Below are 25,685 nucleotides of genomic sequence, written 5' to 3'. Positions count from 1 at the left end.
CAGAATTTTAGGAAAAAAAGTCAGAATTCTGAGAAAAAAGCCAGAATTCTGAGATTAAAGTCAGAATTATGACTTTTATTCTCATAATATACTAAATAAAATTTAAAAATCAGTTAACTTTTTTTTGTTTTTGTTTTTTTCAGTGGCCCTAACCCTCTTCCGTACTGCTCTCTATAATTCTTCTTCATAACTTTGTAAATGAAAACTAAAAAGATATTTAGAAGGTGTTTTCCTCCAGCTAGGAGCTGCCCCCCTATTGGTTGATGAGCAGACCACGTGGATCGGAGAGTCACGCGTTTTCCAGAAACCCGTCAGGAAGGAGAAAAACAAAACAAACCCGAGAGAGCTGTTAAACCGTGTGTACTCCAATTGGAAAGGGAAATATCTTTTTAATCAACAGTTTAACTCAAACACGGACATCTGGCAACGGGAGTGACGTATGCACGGGAGTCTTAAAAGTAAGTAGGACCGATTGTGGTGCGTTTAATGACCCTGAAGTGAGTGTTTCTGTCGCGTTAGCTTCGTTAGCTCCGAAGCTAGCTGGCTCTGGTGCTTGAGTGTCGGGCTACAGCTGGGATGAGGAAGGGACGGAAGGAGGCCATTAATGACCGAGTTGCAGCTGAAAAATAACATTATTTGTGATTTCGGCTTTATAACATTCAATTGAATGCAACAGAACGAGCATAGAATGGCTATTTTATCAGCTTTTGGCAGTTTATCGACGAGCAGCTAGCTCGTATACCTAGCTGATATAAACGTCGGTCAGGAGGCTCTTTAACGCACACCGAGACGAGATCCTGCTGGTTTGCTGTCATCAAGCACCCAAAACAGCTGATTATGTGTCATTATTTGTAGAAAAATAAAAACAAAACAAACTGTTATGTAAGCAGGCTGCACTGTCAAAATAGTAAATCTCATTACTTTTGCCTATTTCTAATATATTTCCGGAATACGTGCAGTTAAACAATGAAATAGTTGTGTAATTGTGGTAGGAAAAGCCTGGCTTTACAGCCTCAGGTCTCCCTGGGTACACGCCCCCCACCCAACCCCCCCAACACCAAACAGAGAAAAGCTCGGCTGTTTCATGTAATTTAAACTCTAATACACTTCGATAGCATATATTAAGCGTCTCATTCTCCAATTTATTGTTTTTATACCCAGTAAAAGTATTTCTGGGCTTTCTATCCACCGTAATAATTAGTATGTTTTTGTTTTCTGGGGGGAAAAAACGACCGTTCATGAAATATTATTATTTTCAAGATGGCGATTTTCTTATTTGTGTGATTAGATTGAAATATTTGATTAATACTAATATGTAGGGCACGGGGATGCAGGCCTCCTAGTTGTTTATCTTCTGCTTCAACCTAGATTGAAACAAGCTGTTTATGATGAAGCAGCTTCTGTGATTGACGGTTGAGGCGTCCAATCAGACGCTTGCGGAGGCGGACCCTGGTGTCGGTTTAGCCAATAGGAATGCAAGATTACGTGGGTGTTGGCAGAGGCTGTTAGATTGAGGTTTTGTTTTGCTTCTGTGATGGGTGCAGAGAACTGGCGAGACACTTGTGACTTTATGGCTTTACTGGGGGGATAATATGGGTCATATCTGTAATACACGTCATCGTGTTATGCAATAGTACTTTGCTTTCAGGTTTTGAAACCTAAAAAAAACGCTTTAACTTTATGGTTTTGCTTTAAGGAAAACGTATGTTTGTGATTTTCCACTGACAGCGTGGTTTGCCTCAACAGGATTTGGATACATGCAAAGCTCAGTGTCCTTTCATCAGCAATGTCTGAGGTAAATTGAAACATGCATCCCCTCTTTGTTATGATTAAGGTAATGTCCTTATTATTGATGCTAATAAAAAAAAAATCCTTACACAGCAATGAGTTGTTCTCAGTTAGAAGATTCTCATCAACATATTTGCGTTATACCTTTATAATAAAACGCAAAATATGATTTGATTCCTGTAATGTTAAGCTGAAAATGAGCAATTATTTTAAAAAAACAATATAACAGCAGTTCTTACAGGTATAATTATTGTACAAAATATTATTTTTCTGCTCTCTACAGATGAACATAAATATAACAAGCTGATTTTAGAAAATAGTTATTTAATCATGCTGTCCATCCCGAATAAAGCCTGTAGAAGTAAGCCATCTATTATTTGAAAACAGCATGAATAGGAAAGGGCTGTGTGTGAAGGAAAAGACCTTGATAGAGTTAGCAGTGTTTACTTCACTTTAAATGGGAACAATTAACAGATCATTTCTATATATTTGTGAAAATGTCCTTTGTCTGTCTAATTTGTGTAAAACAGTACGTATCAATATGCATGGTTTTATCTCAAGTGTTAGGGTGGTGGTTTGTATTATGTTAAAAAAATTGGATGAATCAGATTTATTTTTTTTTTGTTTTGTAGAGGTTTCCTGAACACGCCTGGTCCCTAGCCAATTGATTGCCACAGTTGTTATTCATACAGGTGCTTATAAACTAGAGTCACATGACAACCACATATTTATTTTTGTTACACATTTTAGTAGGGCTGCAACTACCGATTATTTTGCAAATTGATTAATCTGTCCATTATTTTTTTTCGATTAATCGATTAATAATCGGATAGAGCATATTGACAGACTAAAAAATCTGAACATAATTGTAAAATGTTTTTTTTATTTTTACCACTCTAAGTGAGTTGCTCTGTTGGAGTCTCTATACTCCAGTTAAGGATTAATTGATTACTAAATTAGTTTTAGATTATTTCAACAATCGATTAATCATGACTAATCCTATTTATTGTTTCAGCTCTACATTTTACTAAAGGTTCCGAGGTCAGTTTTAAACTGACTCTTAAAGCTTACTCCTCTGTTTGACAGAGTTTAAATCTTTTGTATTCTATATTTGACTTTTAGTTTATCATTGTGTTGTTCCTCGCCGACCTAAATTCTGAAGCATTTAAGTCTTTACCCTCCTCTCTTTCTGTGCAGTTTTTAAATCATTCAGATAAAACAAGCAAACATTGAGAACCCTCTCAGCAGGAAAAGCTCAAGTGGTTTGCTTTCAGAGATTATTACACTGTTGTGCAGCAATTATCCGGGGAATTAGGTGCGCCTATTTTTGACACAATTAAAGATCCTTTAAAAAAAAGGAAAAAAATAATAAGTTTGCTCAACCTTTCATCATTTTAAACCAAATCACTTGAACCAAAATGAGGCCATTACCTCGTGTGTGGCTCTGTGAGTTTTTAAGGCTCTCATTCTCTATTTGAAGCTTTGTCAGTGAGCTGCTGGTGACTAGATTCATACATCTGATTAAAAAAAGTGCAACAGCGAGTAATAGCAGTCTGTTATAATGGTTTGCTGTCTCTAAGTGCTGAAGCAGGACACTTTTAACAAGGTCTTATTTTGTAATGCAGCCCAGAGTATTAACTGGAGCCATCATAAAGTATTCTATTTATGTCTCTTTTTTTTGCTTTGTCTTTTTATACTCAGAAAACTGAATGTTATAACTTATTATTAGTGTAAATGCTGTATTTTGTCAAGACCCTCAAACCGCTATGTTTGTAATCAAGAGTATGTTATCCTGGGAATCTAATATCATCCCAAGCCTTGTCATTACAAAATACTAGTATGTAGGATGGATGGATTAGGATGGATATTAGGATGCTTCTGTCAGACTTAATGTGTGATTTTCATTCTCTTTCTGGTGAAAATGTAACAAGCAGATCTTAAAAGTGGGAGGAAGGTTCCTTCATTCAGATAGTGGATTTAAATCCAATGGAAAACCGCAATATTCCTTAAAGCTTATGCATGTCCTCTAACCTTTGTTTACATTTTTTTTAACTTGACCCAGAAAGCTATCATGTCTTTTAAATGACAACTGAACCCTTGACACACCTAATTTTTTTAAAGGTGTGCTTTTTCATTGATGTGGGTTATATTGTAGGCTGCTCACTTTTAAAAGGGTTGAGTATGAAGGAAGGATGATGATGCCAAATGGACTAATTTCTGAACCACTGACCGTGGTAGTAAATTGCTAACCTCCGTCTGCTCACACCAGCAACTCAACAAAACGAGCAATGAAAATCCCTACCCTTTTGGGACAATCGGCTGTTACTTAGCGTCTATTTCAGTCTGTTGCCACGCTGTCCAAACACATTGGGGGCTTGTGGATTAACAACCTTTTGTGATGTGCGCTCTCGCATGTCCTCTTTCATAAACGGGCTGCTATCTCAGGCTTGTTATTTCTGCTGTAATCATCTGCGGGTAACTCATTCCAGAGAAGATACTGCTGATTGGCCTACTTGAATCACATCCAGTGTTGTGAGGCAAAGAATATCACCTTTTTGCATGAAGGGAGATATGAGCAGAGCACAGCATGCTGACTTTTCATTTGATGCTACATAGGAACCAGGTCAGGTTATTAGAAGTGCTTCAAAAAAAGATTGTATTACACCTTGAACCTTTCACAGATTTTGATGTGACAGCCGCAGCTCTGCTTTCAGTGATGGAACCATAGTAGTGTGAAGATGAGAGGTGTGTGTTTGTACATAGTAGCTCTTAGTTAAAACATACTGCCTTATTTTGTTAGTTTTTTTGTTGTGCTGTTTCTACTCGATTTGCATATCTAGAGACTGAAATGATCCCAATTATTCTCTGCAAAACAGCTTGATTAGATTTAATGAGTGTGAACCTCAGTTTTCATCTTCTGCTGCTCATTGTTAACTGTATATTGCCGTGGTCTTTGACTAGGCCATTTGAAACGAGTATATTTTGGGTTGAACTATTTGGCTACAGCGTTGTCTTTGTGTTTAAGGTATTGTATAGGTAGAGTTTAACTTTTTGTACTTGCTAGCAACCTCTCTTCCCACATTGTCCATTATTTATCTCCATTCGTCCACCTATCAGCTAACTAGCTGTTTTGTTGGTGTTAAAGAAGAGCTACAAAATAACGCTACTGCCGCTTTGTTTCATGGTGAGTTTAGTGTGTAGGTTAACTTAACTGACACACATAGCATTTTATATGTACAACCAGAAGGTTTGGTTGTTCTCGCCTGATTTTAGCAGCTTTTCACTGTTTTTACCCCCAACATTGTTTATGGCAAACATGACTTTTCATGGCTCTTCTTTAAATGATGGATTTCTTTAAGCAGCTTCTTTATAAAGGCCAGATTTGTGGAGTGCCAAGCGGAAGTTGTCCTGTCTGCAAGTTTACCCAGAGTTTCCATAGACCTGTTAGCTACTTTAATGCATATCCTTGCCAAGCCTTTCAGGTCAGGTAGATGTTTATTTCTCTTTCTGTCTTCATATGATCCACTGAACAGCCTTGTGAGATGTTTAAATTTGGGGAAAGTGTTCTAAAGCTGCTTCAAAGACTTGCCCCAAACATTACCTCCGAATTTTCTTGTTATAATTTCTTTCCTCTCAAATAAATTTGGAAAACCATTTATCAAGCGCATCCCACATCCTCATCATGAACTTCTTTGTTTGAGTCTATAACACACAACCATAACAAATATGTTCGTGTTTGTGGAAATCAACTTTTCCACAGGAAGTTGTGATGAAAAACCGATTTTAAAAAAGCTTCATCTGTGACCAGTCATGCCAAGGTTCATTACAGAGGGATCAATGTCTGATGGTGTATTTTGCTTTTGATTGAATGCTTAAAATCTAAGCAGCCGCTGTTAAGCCATGCAGTGTTAGGTAATTATTTCTACAGCGCTGTAAAACTGATTGAAGGTTGCTTTTTTTTAATTAAGTATCAAAGTTATATGTAGTAGCTGCAGACATGTTGCTCAGACTTAACTGAAGTTTAATCTGCTACAAAAACCGAATAAATAGTAATAATTTAACTTTATTAATCTCACACTGGAGAAATCCACTCTCTGCGTTTAACCCATTCCCTTGGAGAGCAGTGGGTAGCCATTTGCCGGCCCGGGGAGCAGTGTGGGGTTAAGGGTCTTTCTCAGGGACCTAGAGTGGCAGTCTGCCAGTAATACGGTCCCTTTAGCAACTTTTGAAATGTGTAGTGTTTTGGTAGTTATCTGTAAAGACTTTGGATTTGTTAAAGCATGGGAGGAAGGTATCAGAGCTCAAATGTAGCACCAATTAAGACAACCTGCATCTCTAGGCCTCAGGGTTCTAGTGCTAGAACCCTGAACTGAGCTTGAACTCTAGACTTCAGAAATGCTTTCTCACTGCATGAGTCGCTGTTATGTGATTTTTGTTATATTTAGTCTCTTTTCTTGTGTGGAATTCAGCTCACTTTGGTTTGCTTTGCTTTTGAAAACTTGCGGGTTACTATTTCGCAGTATAGAATGGGGGATTGATGCAGAAGCTTTGTTGTGTTTAAACTGTGCGTTTCCTCATTCCGGTTCTGCCACAAATGAAACCAAACACAAACGCAGCGGAAGACCTTGCAAACTAAGCTCTGATGATACTCAGCAATTTATTTTGGCTGTCGAGCTGGTTCCAGGTCTGCTGTGGGTGATTAAACAGATATGTTCGCACACAACCCATGAGCTTGCTTTGGCTTCTGCTATCGCTAAGGTGTCGCTTTTACAACTGCAGTCAAACCAGCGGTTTGCACAGCAGTGTTTTGCTTTTTTATTTTTACCACTTCCTGTCTCTATGCAAAGCCTATCAGAGGGAGATTGAACTGTCAGGGGTGAGAAGTTTATTTTCGTCAACAAACGCTGAGCTAGAGGAAGCGGCGTTGTTCAGTGGCCTTGTGCAGGAGAGGGATTGGTGAGTGATTTTTCACTGCTTGGGGTCATGTCTCTATGCAGATCTTATTTATTTGTCATGCAAAAGCAAAAGCAGCTGAGATAAATACAGGGCCACGTGTTTCATCATTGTTGTGCTGTGGTTCACTGAGAGAAATTCATGCTCTCTTGTACAGCAGACTTAAAAAACAGAAACTGCAGCTGTTCATCCTAGAAGCATGAAGAGTAATAGTATCTGATTGAAATAAAGCCCACATATATAGGATTAAATGAAATAATAAATAATGTAGGTGTCTTTTCTTTTCTTGGTTGCGACTGATTTTATATGAGGTCTGATTTACCACTTCTCGCTTTCTATTTCATTTGTTTTTATTTTTCTAACTACTATAAAAAGCCTGCGGCTGATTCTTAGTTAAAGATCTATGCTTTACCCAACAGAAATTATATAAATTAAGTGATTCTTCATGTCTCTATTGAAGGTTTTGTTCCAAAACATTGTCTTTTTTTTTTTTTTTTTTTTATCAAACTGTATAAAAGTCAACCAGAAAACATTCGGTTTAATGTGTTAAAAGACTGACAATGCCTTGATGAGCAGGAAAAATAGATTTTTAAAATGAAAGAATAAATTGAAGAATGAAAAATCAAAGCTAATATGGAACCGTTTACTAATTCTAAACCCTGTTTTTTCATTGGTCCATCCGTATCTGTGTGGTTGCAAAAAAAAGTCTTATTTTTAACATTTTTCATCTGGTCTCTTATAGCAGAGGTGTTAATTATCTGTTAAAAATAATTGACACTAGTTACATAAAGAGGTGTGAGTTATATCATTAAACATATTGCATTTAATCATAATCCAATGTCCCAATGGAAAAATATAGAAAATATTATAATAAAAACTCACAATTCACTCATTTGTTTAAGTTTCTTATCATTGCTAATTCCAATGTATTATTTAGAGCAGGGATCTTCAACGTTTTCAAAGCCAGGGACCCCCAAACTGATTGCGAGATTAAGCGGGGACCCCCTAATTATATATATTGTATGAAATTGTGTTATATCAAACTGGTCCTATAGTCACTCTATTACATATTGAGTCATGTAACAAAAGTAATTTCTTCCTGGGATTATTAAAGTATTTCTGAATCTGATTCCTGGTTGATGGGACAGGTGTGGTGAATGAATCGGTGCCCAGGTTTAAAAGAGCTCTTGTGTGTCGCTGTATGTGTGCATTGATGACTGAAAGACATCTTCTGCTTTCATTTATCTGTTTACTACAGTGTGTTGAATTCATGTTAATGTGTATTTAAAGACATTTTAATTAGTGCAAAAAATTGCAGGAGGGAATATAAAAAAAGCAATCAACCAAGACTTTCGCGACCCCCATGCAGTACCTCCGCGGATCCCCCAGGGGGGCGCGGACCCCCTGTTGAAGACCTCTGATTTAGAGGATAGATCGAAATTGCTATCATGACTAGAGATCTATCACGATATTGATAAACAATATGACAAATGCCAACCCCTTTTTCATTAGAAAGTTGTTTCTATATATTGAGATTTTCTGGGTCAAACATTCAATTTATGCACAATATTTGGAAAGTGTTAAATTATATTGGTAAAGTCGCAATACCAACAAGACCTGCGATTAATACAGAACATGTGCCTGTTCACATACTATGACATAATGCATTACTATGCCAGTAGCTCCCTCTAGTTGCATACAAAGGCTTAATATATTTCATTTTTGTGTTTTACTCCTTGTTTTGGATCAATTTTTCGGTTAACTTGAGCTTTTTTGTATTTACCATAACAAGCCCATGTAACCAGAGATATTGCACAAGTAAACATGGAAGTAATGGAGGCAAGCTGTTCAGCGTTTCCCCGGCAAAGGTCTAAAAAATAGGAAAGTATCAAAATCAAGTGTGAACAAAGTGCCAATGATTCTCGGATGTCCAGAGAGAGAAGACATGAGTAGTTCTCTGAATACAAGGTGACAATTGTTAATTGAAGCTGGGGCTAAAGCTTCAGAGCTGGTAGGATAATGGATGAGTGGGCCGGTACTGCCAGCAGATGGCAACGGCTTACAACAGAGTTTATGTCTGCTGATTGTGCTTGGTGCAAAAGTTCTTTTCAGGGCTAAAAAACATTAGCTGGACAAACGTTTGTCATATGTTTCTTTATTTTAACAGGAAAATATTGTTTTCTTTGTTTTATCTTTAGATTTTTTCTAAATGACATTGTATATGCCTAAGACCCAAAAGTATTACTATAGAAGACTGTATGTTTAATTTGCACTAATTTCAGATTTCTCATCAATTAAATCTTCCTCGGTCAGAAGGAATATGTCGACTCAATCGGTGCAGCTTAGAGGGTTTATTGATAGAATAGAAGCAGGTACATTGGAGATGATGGTACAGATGATGAGGTTTATATTTGGTTTAGTATGTGAATGTGTGGTTATCTGAAACAGAAGAAAAACTAAAGGTATATATTTATAGCCATGTAGGCAAAACGGGTACATATAGATGCAGAATGAAAACAGCCTGTAGTACCATAGAAATCCACTAGATTAACCCCACACATGCATTATCGGTCAAATGCAATAAACATACAACTGACAAAAACTGTCGGAAAATATGAAATGAATGGTAATTCCATCATATACTGATAAAATGACAATGTATCTGGCAAAGTATAACAAGAAACTTGAGTTATTGTAAGTAAACTCTTGCATTATCAGTAACCAGAGAAACACGAGGATGATTTCCCCCCCTAGATAATAACGTACATTAAACACAATATCAGACATGAAATGTATAGTTGCGTTGTAAAAAAAACGCACACAGGTTTCATATACACTGAATTAAGGAAGGATTAACGGTGGATGCTATTTTTATGCCACCGAACCACCCAGAAGCACAGAACAAAACAACTTGCTTAGCGACATGAAATTGGAACTACAAAATGAACAGATGCATCATGGGTAATGTGGTACTAAACAAATGGATGGACTTTTAACAATTACTGTATTTCTGCTTTTGGGTCACAGAAAACAGAAACGACAGATAATGAGTCTGTCTAGCTACCCTTCAAAACAATAAGTATTTAAAAAATATAAAATTCTTTTAAATAAGAGATACCTGCTGCCAATAACATGCATATGTCCTGATCAACGTCCATCATTTGTGATTGTTTCTAAATCAGGGGAGTGGTGGCCTAGTGGCTATAACATTGCACTTTGGTCTCGGAGGTTCTGAGTTCAAGTCCCCCACACTCCCCAAGACTGCCACTCTGGGTCCCTGAGCAAGACCCTTAAACCCAGACTGCTGCCAGGGCGCCAACAGTGGCAGCCCACTGCTCCCTAAGGGAAAGTGGTGTCAAAAGTTCACACATTTGTTATTTAAGCAGAAGTATAGATACCGCAGTTTAAAAACACTCTGGTAAAAGTTGAAATATCAACTTGACCTCTTTACTCAAGTAAAAGTGAGAAAGTAACTGCTCCAAAAACTACTTAAAGTATAAAAATATAAAGTAATCTTTTGAAAAAACAGCCAGATGCCCCTTTATGAACTGAAAGCCAATTTTTTTCGAAAATTTCTTTGAGATAGGGCCAAGGATGAGGGAGGTCTTGCTGGTCTCCATCTCCCGATACGCTCGCCCCTGTGTCCGACCTTTCAGACATTTCAACATCTTTTTCTGAATCCGACATTGTAGCATGGCATAGACAATTCATGTTTGCAGTTTGAAGAACACATGCTTGCTTCTGATGATTTCCTTTAGCTAACCAATGAGTGTTTGCGTTATATGACTCATCCAATTACACTAGTTTTCACTAGATATAGATGTAAGGAATAGAAAGTACAGATACCTGTGTGAAAATGCAATGAGTAGAAGTCAGAAGTAGGAAGAACAATAAGTAATGGAGTAAAGTATAGATACCTAAAAAGTGTACTTAAGTACAGTTACAAAGTATTTGTACTTCGATACTTGACAACTCTGCCAAGGGGATGGGTCAAATGCAGAGAGTGAATTTCGTTGCTCTGTACTTGTGATAGTTTAATGACAATAAAGTAGAATTCTATTCTGTGTTAATATTCCACCCTGTATACATACAGCTCATTAAATGTTTCTTTCTTGGTTGCTGGAAATGTTTTTTGTTCCAAGTAGAAAAGAATATTCATACCATGTACTTGACATCAAGGAGTTTTTTTTTCATGTCTTTTTTGGCATATTAATCCAAAGCTTTGGTTATCTTACTTATTGTTTTCTTCTGTGTTTTTCACCAGACCTAAGGCATACGGAGAAACACAACAAACACCAGAAAAGACGCTTTTTGCCCTTTCTTCACAGCCTTGAAGGCTGCACCCCCCCAGAACTTTGTGGTCATCTCCCCCTGCAGTGTTTTATTGTGCTGATCAACTCAGAGCAGGGGGACTGGACAGGAGACCCAGAGGTTCCCGCCGCTGCTCTAAGCTGTGCCTGGCAATGCCTCAGGTAAGAGGTATAACAAGATAATCCATGTTTACATGTAGATATATACGCAGTCGTCATGATGTCTGTTTTATTCCTTTTTAAATGAATCTAGTGAAAATATTTAATAATTCTTGTATTTAAATGCTTGAAAAAAAAATAAGCCGGTGCGGACAGAGAAGATCACAAGATTTAGATGGTCTAGCAATAAAGAAGCGCTGTGTAAATGGCCAAATATTAGTTTAATTTGAACTGTATTAGATCATTTTTTTCGGTTATAACACAATATTTGGCATGTATCGGGCTATCCCTATCAAGAACTTGCTTGTGTAACTGTAAGTTTAGTATCTTTTCAAAGCACACATAATAAGAGTAAGAAAAATCAGTCAAATTAATTGTTTTTGGGACTGATGACATAAATCTAAAAGGAGATCAAACCCTTATATCACATTTAGCTTTAGCTTGTTTAGCTCTCATGTTGAAGGGAAGCTGTAAAGTGGTGCTCTGCGTAACATGACTCATTTAGTGACAGATCTATACCTCTTTTGTTACATTGGAGATTGCATGGAGTATCAATAGAAGTGCTGTATATTGACCTGAAAATTAATTTAATGTCTCAAATTCAGTTCTTATTTGGATCAAAACCTACACACTGTTGCTTTAACATAACACAGTGTATTCAATTCTTTATCCTTGTTGCTCACTCGGTATGTCTGGTTTCTCTCTCTATTACCCTACAGCCCAGCGTCAGTGGGATGGAGCCTCCCTTTGGGGACGCCTTTCAGAACTACTCATTCGCTGACCAGGCCCTAACCAGCACCGAGTTGCTGGCCACCAGCTCTGACCCAGATTTCATGTACGAGCTGGTGAGTGAACATGACGGAACACACACGTAAAATAAATCCACAAACCCACAACCATCCAGCAATCTGGTTTCAAACTTTATCATCCATGCTTTGAGTCTATTTTCTCCTTACAAAATTTAAAACTGCTGACATAATGCTATCACTAATTTACATCCAATTGTAGTCTAACTTTGGTAGTTGTAAGCTGCCTTCTTAAATTATGCAAAAAAATTGTCATTAAACAATGTCACTAATTTGTCATTTAATAGTGCTACTCTAAGGCTACGTTCACACTGCAGCCTGAAGTGACCCAAATCCGATTTTTTTTTTTTTTTCCCATATGCGACCTGGATCTGATCTTTTCATGACAGTCTGAACAACACAGATTAAATTTTTTTTTCCAATGCGACCCAGGCCACTTGGCTATGTGGTCCTGAATCCGATACGAATCTGATCTTTTCAAATGCGACCCATGTCTGAACGGCCAGGTCGCATTCATCCGACCTGAATGTCATTAATACCCGACAAACGTCACTATTATGCGTCTTGCTGCGCAGAAGCAGCAAGAAAAACAACGACCATGGCAGATGATGATGCGGGGAGCAGTATTTATGTTTAAACATATTGAAAAGATTGTGTTTTTATAGTTGGAAAAGACCGCTAGATGCGCGCCGGCACTACCATCCATGTTTACTTCCGGAAAAAAAGAGCACGCTGGCCTGTGACATCATTGCGTCCTCTACTGCGCAGGCGGGACACTTGCGTTGTATGACTGCAGTTCACACAGGATCACATAAAAGTCGCATATATTTGTAAATATGAACGGCAACGCGAAAAAATCGGATTTCACAAAAAAATCGGAATTGTGCATCAAGGCCTGCAGTGTGAACGTAGCCTAAGACCCTGACTCATTAATGGTTTGTGTGTAAAAAACATTGTCTGTTTAGCTGCAGCTAAAATGCACCTTTGACATGAGTAAAATAGCACCGTTCATGAAGCGTTTTTGCCATATACTCATCAGAAAATAAAAAAGGGGGGTGATATGCAAATGTGAAGGCCTACCCCGCTGCTCATTTGTTTTTTATCAAACCTTCAACTTAATTGCACGTACATTGGCTGCATCTATAGCAAATTTCTGCTGTCATTTGTGGCCAGAAGGCGACACGGTTAGAATGACGGATGACAGACAGACTGGCTGTGGACATGGGAACATTGAAATAAAATTATAAAAGCAGAAAAAACATACTTATTAAGTAATTTATTCTTAGGAAATGCTCCTTGAAACAAAATTTTCTTGCATCTTGATCATTTCAACACATCATCGCTGTTATTGGTGACTTTTTTCTTTACTCATCCACACCTATCTTCTCCACATTGCCATCTTACCTGTTATCTGTGTGCAGTGCTGTTGTAAATTGAATCCAATCTGCCCTCCAAAATGCTCCATGTTGAAATCCTCTTTAAGTTGGGAAGTCTTTTGGACTAATTATCAAGTGTGGGCACAATCTTAGCAAATTGCTCTCAACACATTCACTGGTTGAATGTATTGCTTTTTGTTTGTACAAGAAATAAAGCGTTCCTTCTTTGGGGTCACTGTAAATCAGGGCTCAAGTGTTTAAAACTTTTACACATCTAGAAAAATAAACCTGCTTGCATTGACAGCTAGTCAGAATACTCATTTTGAATTGGGGCAATATCTACTAATCATTGAACAAACTGATTAATTTGATGACTGTTTTTCTGGTTAATTTATTAATAATCAGATAACTGTAATTGAATAAAAAAATTATGTTAAAAGGTGTAACCTTTCACAGACTAATTATTTAATAGAAGATTTCAGAGGTTTGTGGGAGAATACTGGTGCAAGAACCTGTTTCCGTCAGCTTTTAGATCAGCAGATAACTGTTGTTAATGTTGCAGTGAGAAATCCTACAAGTCATGCAGAAAGAGCCCTGGTGGGAGGCTTTATTCAAAGGTGCAGACGGTAAACTCCAACGTAGCACCAGAAGTTTATTTGTAAGCATCTTCTCTAGCTGAGCTGTGCTGTGTGAAAACACTCTCCTCTGCACTCTGTCAGCACACAACTGCTCATCCTGGTCTTTACCTAAAGGTATTATGTTACCTCTAACACAGAACTGATTAAATATCTAACACCATAAGCAACACTAATGGTAGCCCACTAGTTATTCTGTCATAGAAAGTCTCAAATTACTTCTCCATGTTTTAAACAGGGTAAAATGCATTTAAATCTCCAATAGTAGAACCAAAATCCCCCTTTTTTTTAAACAATGCAGACGATTGTTCATTTTTCTATAGAGGCATTAGTAACAAATGTTGCACAATTCTCAATTAAACACAAAAGAAACATTTATTACCAAAACAAACAAAATGTTAACCATGGATAGCATACTCTTCACGTGATCCTAAGGCATGGCTGCTGAATGCTGATGGAGCACATATCCAGGTATTGGCCGATGCCAATTTGGGGAAAAAAGGCTAATATTGATTGGCTGATGTACCAATCTTATTGTGCTTTGGTTCTTCTTCCATTAGTTTTTTTTTTTTTTTTAACAAATGCATGGTTGATTCTTTATTCATGCTGTGGCACTGGTTCTCAGAATGTGAGAACTGTAAAAAACCTAAGTTTCTGAGTTAAAAACATCACAAATTGTTGCCGTTCTCTGAGCTTTTTTCTTTTTTACCTTATCCACTAACAGCTCTTTACATAGTTTAACTACTACAAAGTTAAACTGCTGGAGATCTTGAAATTAAAACCCTAAAATCACCCGATTACCTTGCAGATACTTTGGGATACCTTGTCTTTCCTAATTAAAATGCTGATAAAACCTATTTTTCCTCTGGTATGTTTGAAATCTTGCAGCTAAGCATGCAGCATCTGACTTTGTGTGACATTCATTAAGACCAAAGCCAGTATTCCTTTCAATACGCCCATTTTCCTGCTGATGACAGACATTCCTCACAATACTTACTGCATATAAACAGAATTAAACAAAGCCTTGCTTACAGCTGCAGGTCTTGATGCTCAACTCAGATTTTTTTGCAAATATCTGAGGTTTTTCTGAAATGTTTGTTCAGACAACTACTTAAATGCAGTCACCATGAGATTCCTTTCCAAATGCTTTACAGCGCCAACATGCCCCTCGTCACACAGAAGCAAACTGTTTAGGGAATGTCAGATGTAGTATCTCTGTGTTAGTATAAGCTGTTGAATAACTGGAGCCAACAGTATTATGATCACATCACAAGATGAGGTAAGGTTAAAAAAAATGAGAGCAGAACTATTGGTAATGTGTTTTTGTGGAACAGTGAGAGGATTATGTGTGAACAAGAAGTCTGGGTGATGACATCAAAGTCTGATGAAATACGACATGATCCTTTAGACTGCAGGCTGTTTAAAAGCTATAAGATAGATCTCCATACCACATATGGCAGCGGCACAATTCAAGGTTGTTTGGAGAGGAAAAAAAGAAGGAAAAGGTCAGAATTGAGTCAATGGAAAAAGGTCGATATGGGCAAAAAAATCAGATCTGATCAGTGTGAAAGTTGCCTTAGAGACGTTATATAAAACATTATCAGACCATGTTAGCTATCCAATTACATCAAAATTTGTTTTCAAAGCTGAGCGTTTTGGAATTAAAAAATTTGAATAATTTATTTAGTATAGGCTCCTCCATAAAAATGTGTTTCTGTTGATAAATATGTCTCATGCTAGTATTTGAAAGAGTATTACTTTTAGTTTCTGATGTGTATCCGTAGTGATGACATCAAAGCTAACCAATCAGGATTAAAATCTACATTTTCTGCAGAGAACAGCTTCCCTCCTTTTTTATTTTTTTAAAAGAACTCTAAATATAAATAAAATATGGAGCTCTTTGCCAGAATTTCCACTGGAATTTCAAACACAGAGGCCTGTTACCCCGTTGTTTGACATCCTCGATGCATTTGTCAGGCTTCATAGCAGGTTTAAACAGAAACTCTTCTAGCTGTCAGCTACAGGTGTCCGCTTCAATTAACTTCCCGCTCCAGACTAAACAATAGTGATCCACTGCTGCGCATTCGATTTCCTGCTCTGTAACAGACACGTTCACTGGATGCTGGGACATGCGATCGGTCTCCTTTTTAGTCTGCTTCATGGATTAAAGCCACATGACTTCAAAAAAAAAGATATTTGGTAAAAACTAGTTTATTAAAAGGTTTAAGATGAATTCTTCTCTGTTTTAAGTGAATTCATTTTATAAGTTATTCACTGTAACTCATTATAAACTCCATCAGTTATTATGGTAACCCTGTTGTGATAGATGATTGAAAATTACGCCTAAATGAGTCGGATATAGACTAAAGTGAAGCCGAGCTGCTGCTGTAGCAGATAAGTGATCAGTTTACATGCTTTCCAGTTCAGGTGAAGTTATTGCAGGCAAATTCTGTTTTGTTCTTCATATTATCACTAATTACGTAAATTGAAAAAGCTTTGCCACTTAGGTGATCATAACCACCAGCTGGGAAACACATTTAGTTGTATTAAAATTCTATAGTGTTAAAAGTTTTGAAATTGTTGAAATGTTATTATGGATTATAGTTCTTGAAAAGAAGCTGGATTCCAAGAATAAGTGTTGTTAAAGGAATAGTACACCCAAAACATGATTAGCCTTCATTTTCTACTCACCCCCATGCTGAACAACACTCTGGAGTACTTTTTTGATATCTCAAATGCATCTGGAGATCTGGGAGGCTTCTTGCTGTCTGCTGACATTCAAATAATGGAGGTCTATGGCGCCCGAGACAGAAAGGTCCATAAAAGTCCACAAAAAACGTGTCAATATTCCTCCATACTGCTCGTCCAATGTATTCCAAGTGTCCTGAGTGGGTAGCATCCAGAATTTACTCGAAACGAAGTCATTTAGAATGTTTTTAGAGCATAAACAGTAGTGTATAGGATTTCCTGAAAGCGCGTTCACAAGTCTACGGAAACTGCGGCAGACCAACCCAGACGAAAGTGCGCATTCAGCTCAGCAAAGAACTCATGCTCTTCCTCAACACTGAAGTCCTCAGACATTTTTCTTTCGTTGTTTCTTTCTTTGCACAGGTAAACAGCACATTTCTTCTTCTACGCTTGCATTATTGGCAGAGCAGACGCTGAATGCGCACTTTCATCTGGTTTGGTCTGCCGGCTTCCGTAGCGTCGTGAACGCGCAGGTGCGCGCTTTCAGGAAATCCTATACACTACTGTTTATGCTCTAAAAACATTCTAAATGACTTCGTTTCGAGTAAATTCTGGATGCTACCCACTCAGGACACTTGGAATACATTGGACGAGCAGTATGGAGGAATATTGACACGTTTTTTGTGGACTTTTATGGACCTTTCTGTCTCGGGCAGCATGGACCTCCATTATTTGAATGTCAGCAGACAGCAAGAAGCCTCCCAGATCTCCAGATGCATTTGAGATATCAAAAAAGTACTCCAGAGTGTTGTTCAGCGTGGTGGTGAGTAGAAAATGAAGGCTAATCATGTTTTGGGTGTACTATTCCTTTAAGCAGCTCTACTCCTCATCCAGTTGTTACTGAGAACTATTGCTCTGCAAGCTTTTCATATTTAGTTTTTTTTTTTAACTCAAGATATTTTTTATTGAGTTTTACATAAACAAAAAAACAGAGCACAGTTATATTGTGTTGCAAGGCAGGCTTATAGAAGCCAGTTGAACAAGTTGCTCATACAAAAGAGTGTTAAAGTAAAAGATATATAAACTTCACAAATAGGGAAAGTAGCATGACAACTACAATAAAACAAGTCAAGTAATGAAGCACAAAGATATAATACAATAAAACAAACAAAATAACCCCTTCCCCATCACCCAACCAGTCACTGCCGAAACTATATCATCACTCCACAGCATTCAGGACCCGCCTAAGGTAGAATCAGTGCCGTTGAGCTTGTCTGAGCAATTAAAGAGCTGGAAATGCTTTCAAGAAATGGCCCCACAAATTTTCAAATGTATCAAGAGACTGTTTAAGTGAGTACCTGATCTTTTTGAGTTTTAGACAAGACATAATATCTTGCAGCCACTGTGAATGAGATGGTGGGGAGGCATCTTTCCAGCTGAGTAAGATTGCACGACGTGCCAAAAGTAAAGTCATATTTAGTTGTTTTTTTTAAAGATGTGAATATATTATTTATGTTATCTATGTTTGATAGAACAGCTATATCACCATTGTTTTCTGTGTTTTCAGCTGATCTCTAGCAACCTAAAAAAATACTTAAAAAATAGCTCGAGTATCAACAACAAAAACAAAGAAGCTGACTTTGGATCAGACTTCCACCTATAAATCAGTGCTTTAGCTCTAATTCACCAGCTGTGTTTTTTATTTTAGTTTGCTCTTGTTTCTCTACAGGACACAGACATGAGCCACCAGCAGAGTCCCTGTGGGGACAGCGTGGTGGGCATTGGAGATGGAGGCAAAGAAGTGGAGGGAGGAGTGGATCAGCTCATGGGGCTGGTGGAGTGTGAAGCGGTGCACAGCACCTCAGCTTTCGAACAGTGGGACTCGTACTGGGAAGACCTCACCAGGTACCAGACGTTTTATCTGTTGTGGCATCTTTCTAATTTCCTGTGATGTCATCTTTTTTTTTTTTATACCACCTGTTCTTTTTCACATCTGGTTATTTGGTGACAAAACATTTTCTTTTATAAGATTGTGTTATAAAACAATTGTCTAATGGCCTGTAGTTTTACAAATGTTTCTACAAAAGCATCTGAAAAGTCACCTGCATTTGTTTTCGGTACCACAGAACAAACCCTGGTGCAACAAGTCTCCTCTCCGAAGTCTGTAAATTAGCAAACAAAATCCGTCTGTTAATGAACCGCTGTATGAATCCTGCAGTTCGGAAAATCCTCAGAGACTTACGGGAGACCAATAGTGGATAAACAGCATTGAAAAAAACAATGAAGCTAAATGTTGCTTCATGGTGTTAAGTGATTGGGGGGCTGCTGTGATTAAATCCTTCTGTTTGTAGGAAGGTACTGCCTGTATAGATGTTTAGTTGAATTTATTTTACCGAAACACGTGAAAAGAGTAACATTCCTTATAGCAACAACTAAGTGATCAAAAAAGTAAGCTCTTTTTTTTTTAAAGTGCTGTTTTAGTGAAAATGGTCCCGTTAACTGCTCTTTCTCTGGGTTCTGAGTGTAGAAGCTGAAGGCGGATCAGCTTGCTCCCAGATCCAGTGAAGAAACATCCTGTGATCTTTCTGCTTTTTTTCTTGGAATTGCTGTCGTATAAAAATGTTCTGCCGTTCCCAGGAATCTGACTCTGGGAAACATTAAACTGATTCCCAAAACAAAGAGAAAAACAAGGTGGACATCTGCTGTTTTGCTTGGGGCATTGTAGCAGTTCAGGCAAGAATTACAAAATATACAGGCCACAGTTATACAAGCAGGTTAACATAATTTTTCATTGTTGAATAAAAAAAAAAATATATATATATATATATATATAAAAAGCCTTAAAGCTCTGTTTGAATCACACACTGTGCCTTTTTTTAATTGCAGAGCTTAAAAAACTGAAGAAATGACAATATACATTTATAATTAGTTGGTTTAACTTTTGCAATTTTTTTGCATCATATTTAGATCAACAAAGAGCTACTTTGAGCAAAGCAGAGAGAGCATAACGTTAGACATTGAACTACCAGATTCTGCAGAGTGGGAGAGTAGAGATAGAATGATGAAATTGGGGTCCCCATGTCCTCCAGCAGTCTAAGCCTATAGCAGCATAACTATAGAGATAGCTCAGGATAACCTGAGCCGCTCTAACTATAAGCTTTTTCAAAAAGGAAAGATTTAAGCCTAGCCTTAAAGAAGACAGGGTGTCTGCCTCACAGACTAAAACTGGTAGTTGTTTCCACAGGAGAAGAGCCTGATAACTAAAAGATCTGCCTCCCATTCTATTTTTAGAAATTCTAGGAACCACTAGTTCTTCAGTCTACTTTAAGTTTACTAACTGTTACGACCACCCAGGCCACAACATATTTGAGGACACGAGACAAACATGAGGTTCAAAAGAATTATTTTATTTTTAATCTCTGGAACTTCTTTTTAGATCAGGTGTTTTGTTTTTTGGCAAGGGGCCAAAAAAAGGGGTTCGGTTTTTTCCCCCATTTCCCGTTTTCCAATTAAAAAAACTCTCCTAAGGAAGAAAGTAGTGAAACAAAAAACAAAGTATGAACAGAAAGTTGGACCTGGTGAGCCGATCCAAAGAAACAAAACGTTACTGCAGAGGGCCCCACCCTATACAGGGCCGTCAAAGTCTCTGCTAGTAACGAACTACCGGTTAAAACTCTAATAAAAATAAATAAGAACGAAAACAGGACAACCGGTCCGACCAGGTCAAAGTTACAAAAAATCAGCAAAAAACAAAGGCTAACGAACAAAAATACCGCATGGCAGGCTGGAGAGGTCAGCGGCGGCCTACAAAGACAGGAGACGTGCGCATCGCGTCAGGACGCGCTCTCTGGGGCGGTGGATCGCTCAGAAGGCTGGGAGGGAGAGAGAGAGAGAGAGCGAGACTAACAGGTGGAAACCCCGGCTATAAGCGGACCAATATCCCACAAATTAACATAATCGATTTACAAAAGAACAAAGAATTATCAAGACTCTAAAAAATAAGTGATTCAACTAAGGTCTATGCAACACTAGAAGAAAAAATTAATAAATAATGAATGTGCCTGACGCACATAACACTAACGCATTGAAAAGAAGTGCTTGTTTACAGCTGTGGGCCCTGCAGGTTTGAGATGATATGCAAGAAAAACTGTAGAAACTGTTACTTGCATCAATAAGTATGTTGAAATATTTCAAGATCTTTGAAGGTAGATGTGTTTAAACCCGGAGCAAATGGGGAACAAACGCTTATTCAACATGATTATATGTTTTAATCATGCACAGATACACACGACTGGCCAGCTGTGACATCTGGGGAACCAAAGAGGTAGACTTCCTTGGCCTGGATGACTTCTCCAGTCCCTACCAGGATGAGGAGGTGATCAGTCGAACCCCGACGCTGGCTCAGCTCAACAGCGAGGATTCACTGCCCGTCTGTGAGACTCTCTACCCTCCCGCTGACCTCACGCTTCCCTGCTCCCAGCCTCCATCCCAGCTGACCCCCTCTCAAAACAAAAGACTCCAAGGCCCGGGTGCCAGCTTGGTGCGACCTTCCCCGTGCTCCACATCCTCTTCCCAATCCCGTCCTTCCAGAAGCCTTTTCGCAGACTTTCCTGAAAGCTCCCAAAAAGCAACCAGACCCGTTCCTTCCAGCACTGAGACTATGGCTAAAACCCAGAACCAGCTCAGCCTCATCCAGGACCACACCCAGACTCAGCCCAAGTCTCTGGGACGAGGGGCTAAGATGGCTGGTCCCACATCTCACAGCGCTGACTTTGTGCGGAAAGCCAAAGTACGTGTGAGTTCTGGACCCAGAGCTCAAAGCGAGGCGATCCCCCAGACAGATTTCACGGGCTCAGATGCGCCCCTCCCTCTTTCCCAGCCTCAAGACGAGAAGCCCTCCACTTCAGCAAGTGCCACCTTGGTGGGCCGTCCCACCCCCACAGCCAGCAGCTCAGCTAGCTTGGCAAGCCTCGAGAGGAAAGCCGAGGGGGTTTTACGGAGGGAGACACCTGTAGGAAGGTCGTCTGCTGTGCCTCCGCTGGTTGATGCGAAGCAGACTCTGTGTGGCCCGTCTGACGCTGCAGCATGCAGTGCCGGCAGCGGCGCGGCTTTGGTCATGGAAGACCCGGAACAGAGCAAGGAGGAGGAACACAACTACTCTCTGTTCCTGACCCGCAGCAGAGCTCACTCGCAGTTGGAGGAAGACGAAGAGGAGGAAGATGACGAGGAGGCAGAGGAGGACGAGGGCGACGGGCTCGACTTAGACGACGAAGACCACGATGAGGGTTTCGGCAGCGAGCATGAGCTTTCAGAGAATGAGGAGGAAGAGGAGGAGGAGGAAGAGGAAGAAGAGGACGAAGACTATGAGGCAGATAAGGATGATGACATGAGCGACGCCTTCTCCGAGCCAGGTAGACACCTTTCTGATTAAAATCTCTCCTTTTCAGTTTTTCTTTAATTCTGTTAATAAAACTCAGATTCTCTGAAATATTTTCTCAACAATTCTGGTTCTTTTTTATTTTATTTAATTTCTTAGGCTATGATATGGAGCTGATGGAGGACATCAAAGGGCTGACAGCTGGAGTCTCCAGCCGTAAAAGAGGCAAGCGTCGTTATTTCTGGGAGTACAGCGAGCAGCTCACCCCCTCCAAACAGGAACGGATGCTGAAGCCCTCTGAGTGGGACAGACACACGCTGCCGAGCAACATGTACCAGAAGAACGGGCCTCTCCACGGTACACAGACACACACTCATAGGATCCAGTGATTCTGCATCTTTTTTTAATGAAAGTTTGCGGTAGTGAGAAAGAACATTCAGATGATAGCTCACACTTTACTAGCATACACTCCTGATTAAAAAATCTTTAGACGTGTTAAAAAAAGAGAGTAAAAGTTGTGATTGTATCTCAGTTTGGTGGAATTGACCCCAGCTTCACGTTTATTTTCTCTCGCCTCCATATATACTTATCAAAATTAGTATAGATATCTTTAATGCTCCCATGAGGTGTCCAAATAACCATGGCAACAGTGTTTTCATTCCGTCACGAGACTTTTGCCGTTTCTCAGTTCATGAGAACGTGAGTACGGACTAAGTCAACATATATATATATATATATATGTTGACTTAAAGAGGAACGCTGTTTTTTTTTTTTTTTTTTTACATTGGGCTCTTGAATTTACGTTATTACATCATGTTCTACTCACCCATATGAGTTTTGTGTCATTTGGAGCTGTTCTGAAGATATTCCGTTAGGTTATATCCAAGTAACGTCTTCCTATGGGCAACGAGTTGAAGGCACAAACTAAACTGTTCATAATTTATTCTTTATGTAACGCCAGCATTCATAACATGTAGGCGAATCACTGTCCCCCAAACATCTGTGGTTATATTTTTTATTTAAATCTTTTAAAAACAAAGCGAGTGTTTATGACATCATCTTAATGTAAAAAAAAAAACCGGCATTCCCATTTAAAGGTAAGACAAGATAAATTTTTTTTTTTTCTTAAGTGATTTATTTGTATTTTTACATCATAAACACCTGTTGTAAATTTTTGTTAGCCATTTTACATTAGGCTACGAAAACATTAGCCTTATGGCGTCTGGTTCTCCCTACATGGTGGCGGTCGGATGGCTGGGTGGCGCCCGTGTAAGTCACCTCGCTTCTGTCATTGAGCCACGGTGCAGCTGTGGCTACTATCTAGCTTTGCACCATCAGTGTATGAAAGGGTGAATGATGAATTATTGTAAAGTGCTTTGGAGGCCCCTGACTTGCACAAGTGCTATATAAGTACCATACGTGACCATTTAATTCAGTATTTTGTCCTTTAGTTGTGTCTGAGGCTGTGATGATGACCATAAAAGAGGATGTTCATGTTCTGAAATCAAATCAGCATCTTTCATTTTGCAGGTTAACATGCGCAGGTCTTTTATATAGCAGAGGAAATGAAAAACTATCTGAAGCAAATTACCCACCTTCCTATTTATGCAAACCCTCCGGTTTTAAATAATGCTGATGTGTTGAAAGAGTCTTGATGGACTTGTGTGAATGGAAAAAAAAAAAAAAAAAGCCAATTAAAGGCTTGTTACATCTGAGGGTTGGGATTAAGAAAGCACTCAGCAGGGACACAGACAGCTCGTTTTAGCTTATAAATGTTTATTGTCTGCTGGATGGTACTCATTAAAGAGAATATGTCCATTACAAGTCCGATTAAAATGGGCAAAAAGTACTTTTTATAGGGAAATCTGTAGTTTTATTGGATAATTTCCAGTATTTTCTTTCAATAAATCTACTAAAGGAAAAATAATTTTTAAAGGACAGAGCTCCTACACACTTATTGATCACCCTAATTAAAAAAAAAAGAAAGAAAAGGAAAAAAAACATCACTGAGCTGCAGAGGCACCTGACCAAATATCTATAGTTAACTTACCTGAGCTTTTCCTGGCCTGCCTCCTGCAGTTATTTCACTGTGAAGCCTTAGTTTTATTCACTTACTGTTTTCTATGCATGCTAATTAAATATCATATTTTTGCTTTCTTTTTTAAAGGGAAATATATGCTAAAGAAGTCCCGGCGCACAGATGTGGAAGACCTAACTCCCAACCCTCGCAAGCTGCTGCAGATCGGCACAGAGCTTCGCAAGTTGAACAAGGTGATCAGCGACCTGACCCCGGTCAGCGAGCTGCCGCTGACAGCACGGCCGCGGTCTCGAAAGGAAAAGAACAAGCTGGCGTCCAGGTAAAATGTAATGCATGCATAGATTGTACAGGCAGAGCTACAAGGATCCACTGTTGGTGAGTAACTCTCCTTCATCTGTTTGGGATTTAGGGCCTGCCGTTTAAAAAAGAAAGCTCAGTATGAAGCAAACAAGGTGAAGCTCTGGGGACTCAGTACGGAGTACGGTGAGTTCTTTCTCCAGGTCTATTACAATATTTGGTTCTTACAACCTCTGATCTTGGGAACATGTTTTTTTTTTATGTGTTCTGATGATTAAAAATGACATGCATAACATTTGCTTTGTAGATCGGCTTCTGTTTGTGATCAACGCCATTAAGGAGGAAATAATGCTGAGAGTTGAGGACTCATCTCCGCGCCCCACCAACATGACGGAGACTCTGGAGCGGCTCATCGAGGAGACGCTTGGTGAGAATTAAAGATGAGGAATCATTTGGGAATTTTACTACACTAATCATGAAGCTGCTAATCCCGATTAGATAAAATTTCACATTTTTACAAAGAAATATATATAAAAAAGACAACTTGCTGCAAATTGAAATAGGGCTGAAACAATTAATCTGATTAATCGTGATTAATCGATTATTGAAAAAAATCGTCAACTAATTTTGTTATCGATTAATCGTTAACTAGAGTATAGAGACTTTAAAGCATGTCTTTAACTGACAGAGTGACCCAGTTAGAGCAGTAATTATGCCCGAATTGTAAGAAAAATATATGGACATTTTGCATTTAAGATTAAAAAAAAAGAATGTTTGGATTAATTTTGTAAAAAAATATTCTGTAAGGAACCTGGCTTTCTGATTGTTAATCAAAAAAGATGACTGACAGATTCATCAATTTGCAAAATAATCGTTAGTCGCAGCCCTAAATTGAAATAGGACTGGCTGCTCAAAACACCAATGTAGGAAAAGGTTGGAGGGGTTCTGAGCAGCGTGCTCACTACCTCTGTAGTAGAGAAACTGCCTGATGACATTCTGATTTTATTTTCTTTCTAGAAGACGACTAAATTGCAGAGCTCTGACAGAAAGCATGTATTAGGGAAACATCTCTTTAATTAATATAAAACGGTTTCAACATTCAAGATGATTTATTTCTCTCTAACGATCCTAAGGCCCTGATGTCTCTGTATTGCTGGTAAACCAGACTAAATGTAAGATTAATTGTGTAATTTAGCCTGGCTCCAATGAATGAGACATTGGAAGAATGGTGATCAGAACAACCTGTTGTCTTTCAAAT

At 38.7% G+C, this 25,685-nt stretch overlaps 1 protein-coding gene across 3 annotated transcripts in view; it reads left to right on the top strand.

Annotated features, from left to right (window-relative positions):
- The first annotated feature begins 318 nt into the window (after positions 1 to 318).
- Positions 319 to 25,685, top strand: part of crebrf (CREB3 regulatory factor) — a 27,335-nt gene continuing 1,968 nt past the window's right edge. Inside the window, exons 1-10 of one of the 3 annotated variants that reach the window (XM_015373924.1) lie at positions 323 to 458; positions 1,747 to 1,795; positions 11,006 to 11,213; positions 11,930 to 12,055; positions 18,445 to 18,620; positions 20,997 to 22,126; positions 22,252 to 22,449; positions 24,260 to 24,449; positions 24,540 to 24,613; positions 24,735 to 24,854. In XM_015373924.1, coding sequence (XP_015229410.1) covers positions 11,205 to 11,213; positions 11,930 to 12,055; positions 18,445 to 18,620; positions 20,997 to 22,126; positions 22,252 to 22,449; positions 24,260 to 24,449; positions 24,540 to 24,613; positions 24,735 to 24,854 — 2,023 coding nt within the window. In that variant the 5' untranslated portion in view covers positions 323 to 458; positions 1,747 to 1,795; positions 11,006 to 11,204. Of the gene's footprint in view, positions 459 to 1,746; positions 1,796 to 11,005; positions 11,221 to 11,929; positions 12,056 to 18,444; positions 18,621 to 20,996; positions 22,127 to 22,251; positions 22,450 to 24,259; positions 24,450 to 24,539; positions 24,614 to 24,734; positions 24,855 to 25,685 lie in introns of all 3 variants that reach the window. The other 2 variants (XM_015373926.1, XM_015373925.1) reach the window with 2 other exon arrangements.

The sequence above is a fragment of the Cyprinodon variegatus genome, unplaced genomic scaffold (genome assembly GCF_000732505.1).
Source record: "Cyprinodon variegatus isolate N-32 unplaced genomic scaffold, C_variegatus-1.0 Scaffold94, whole genome shotgun sequence".
NCBI lineage: Eukaryota > Metazoa > Chordata > Actinopteri > Cyprinodontiformes > Cyprinodontidae > Cyprinodon > Cyprinodon variegatus.
This window is presented reverse-complemented; position numbering and strand designations above follow the sequence as displayed.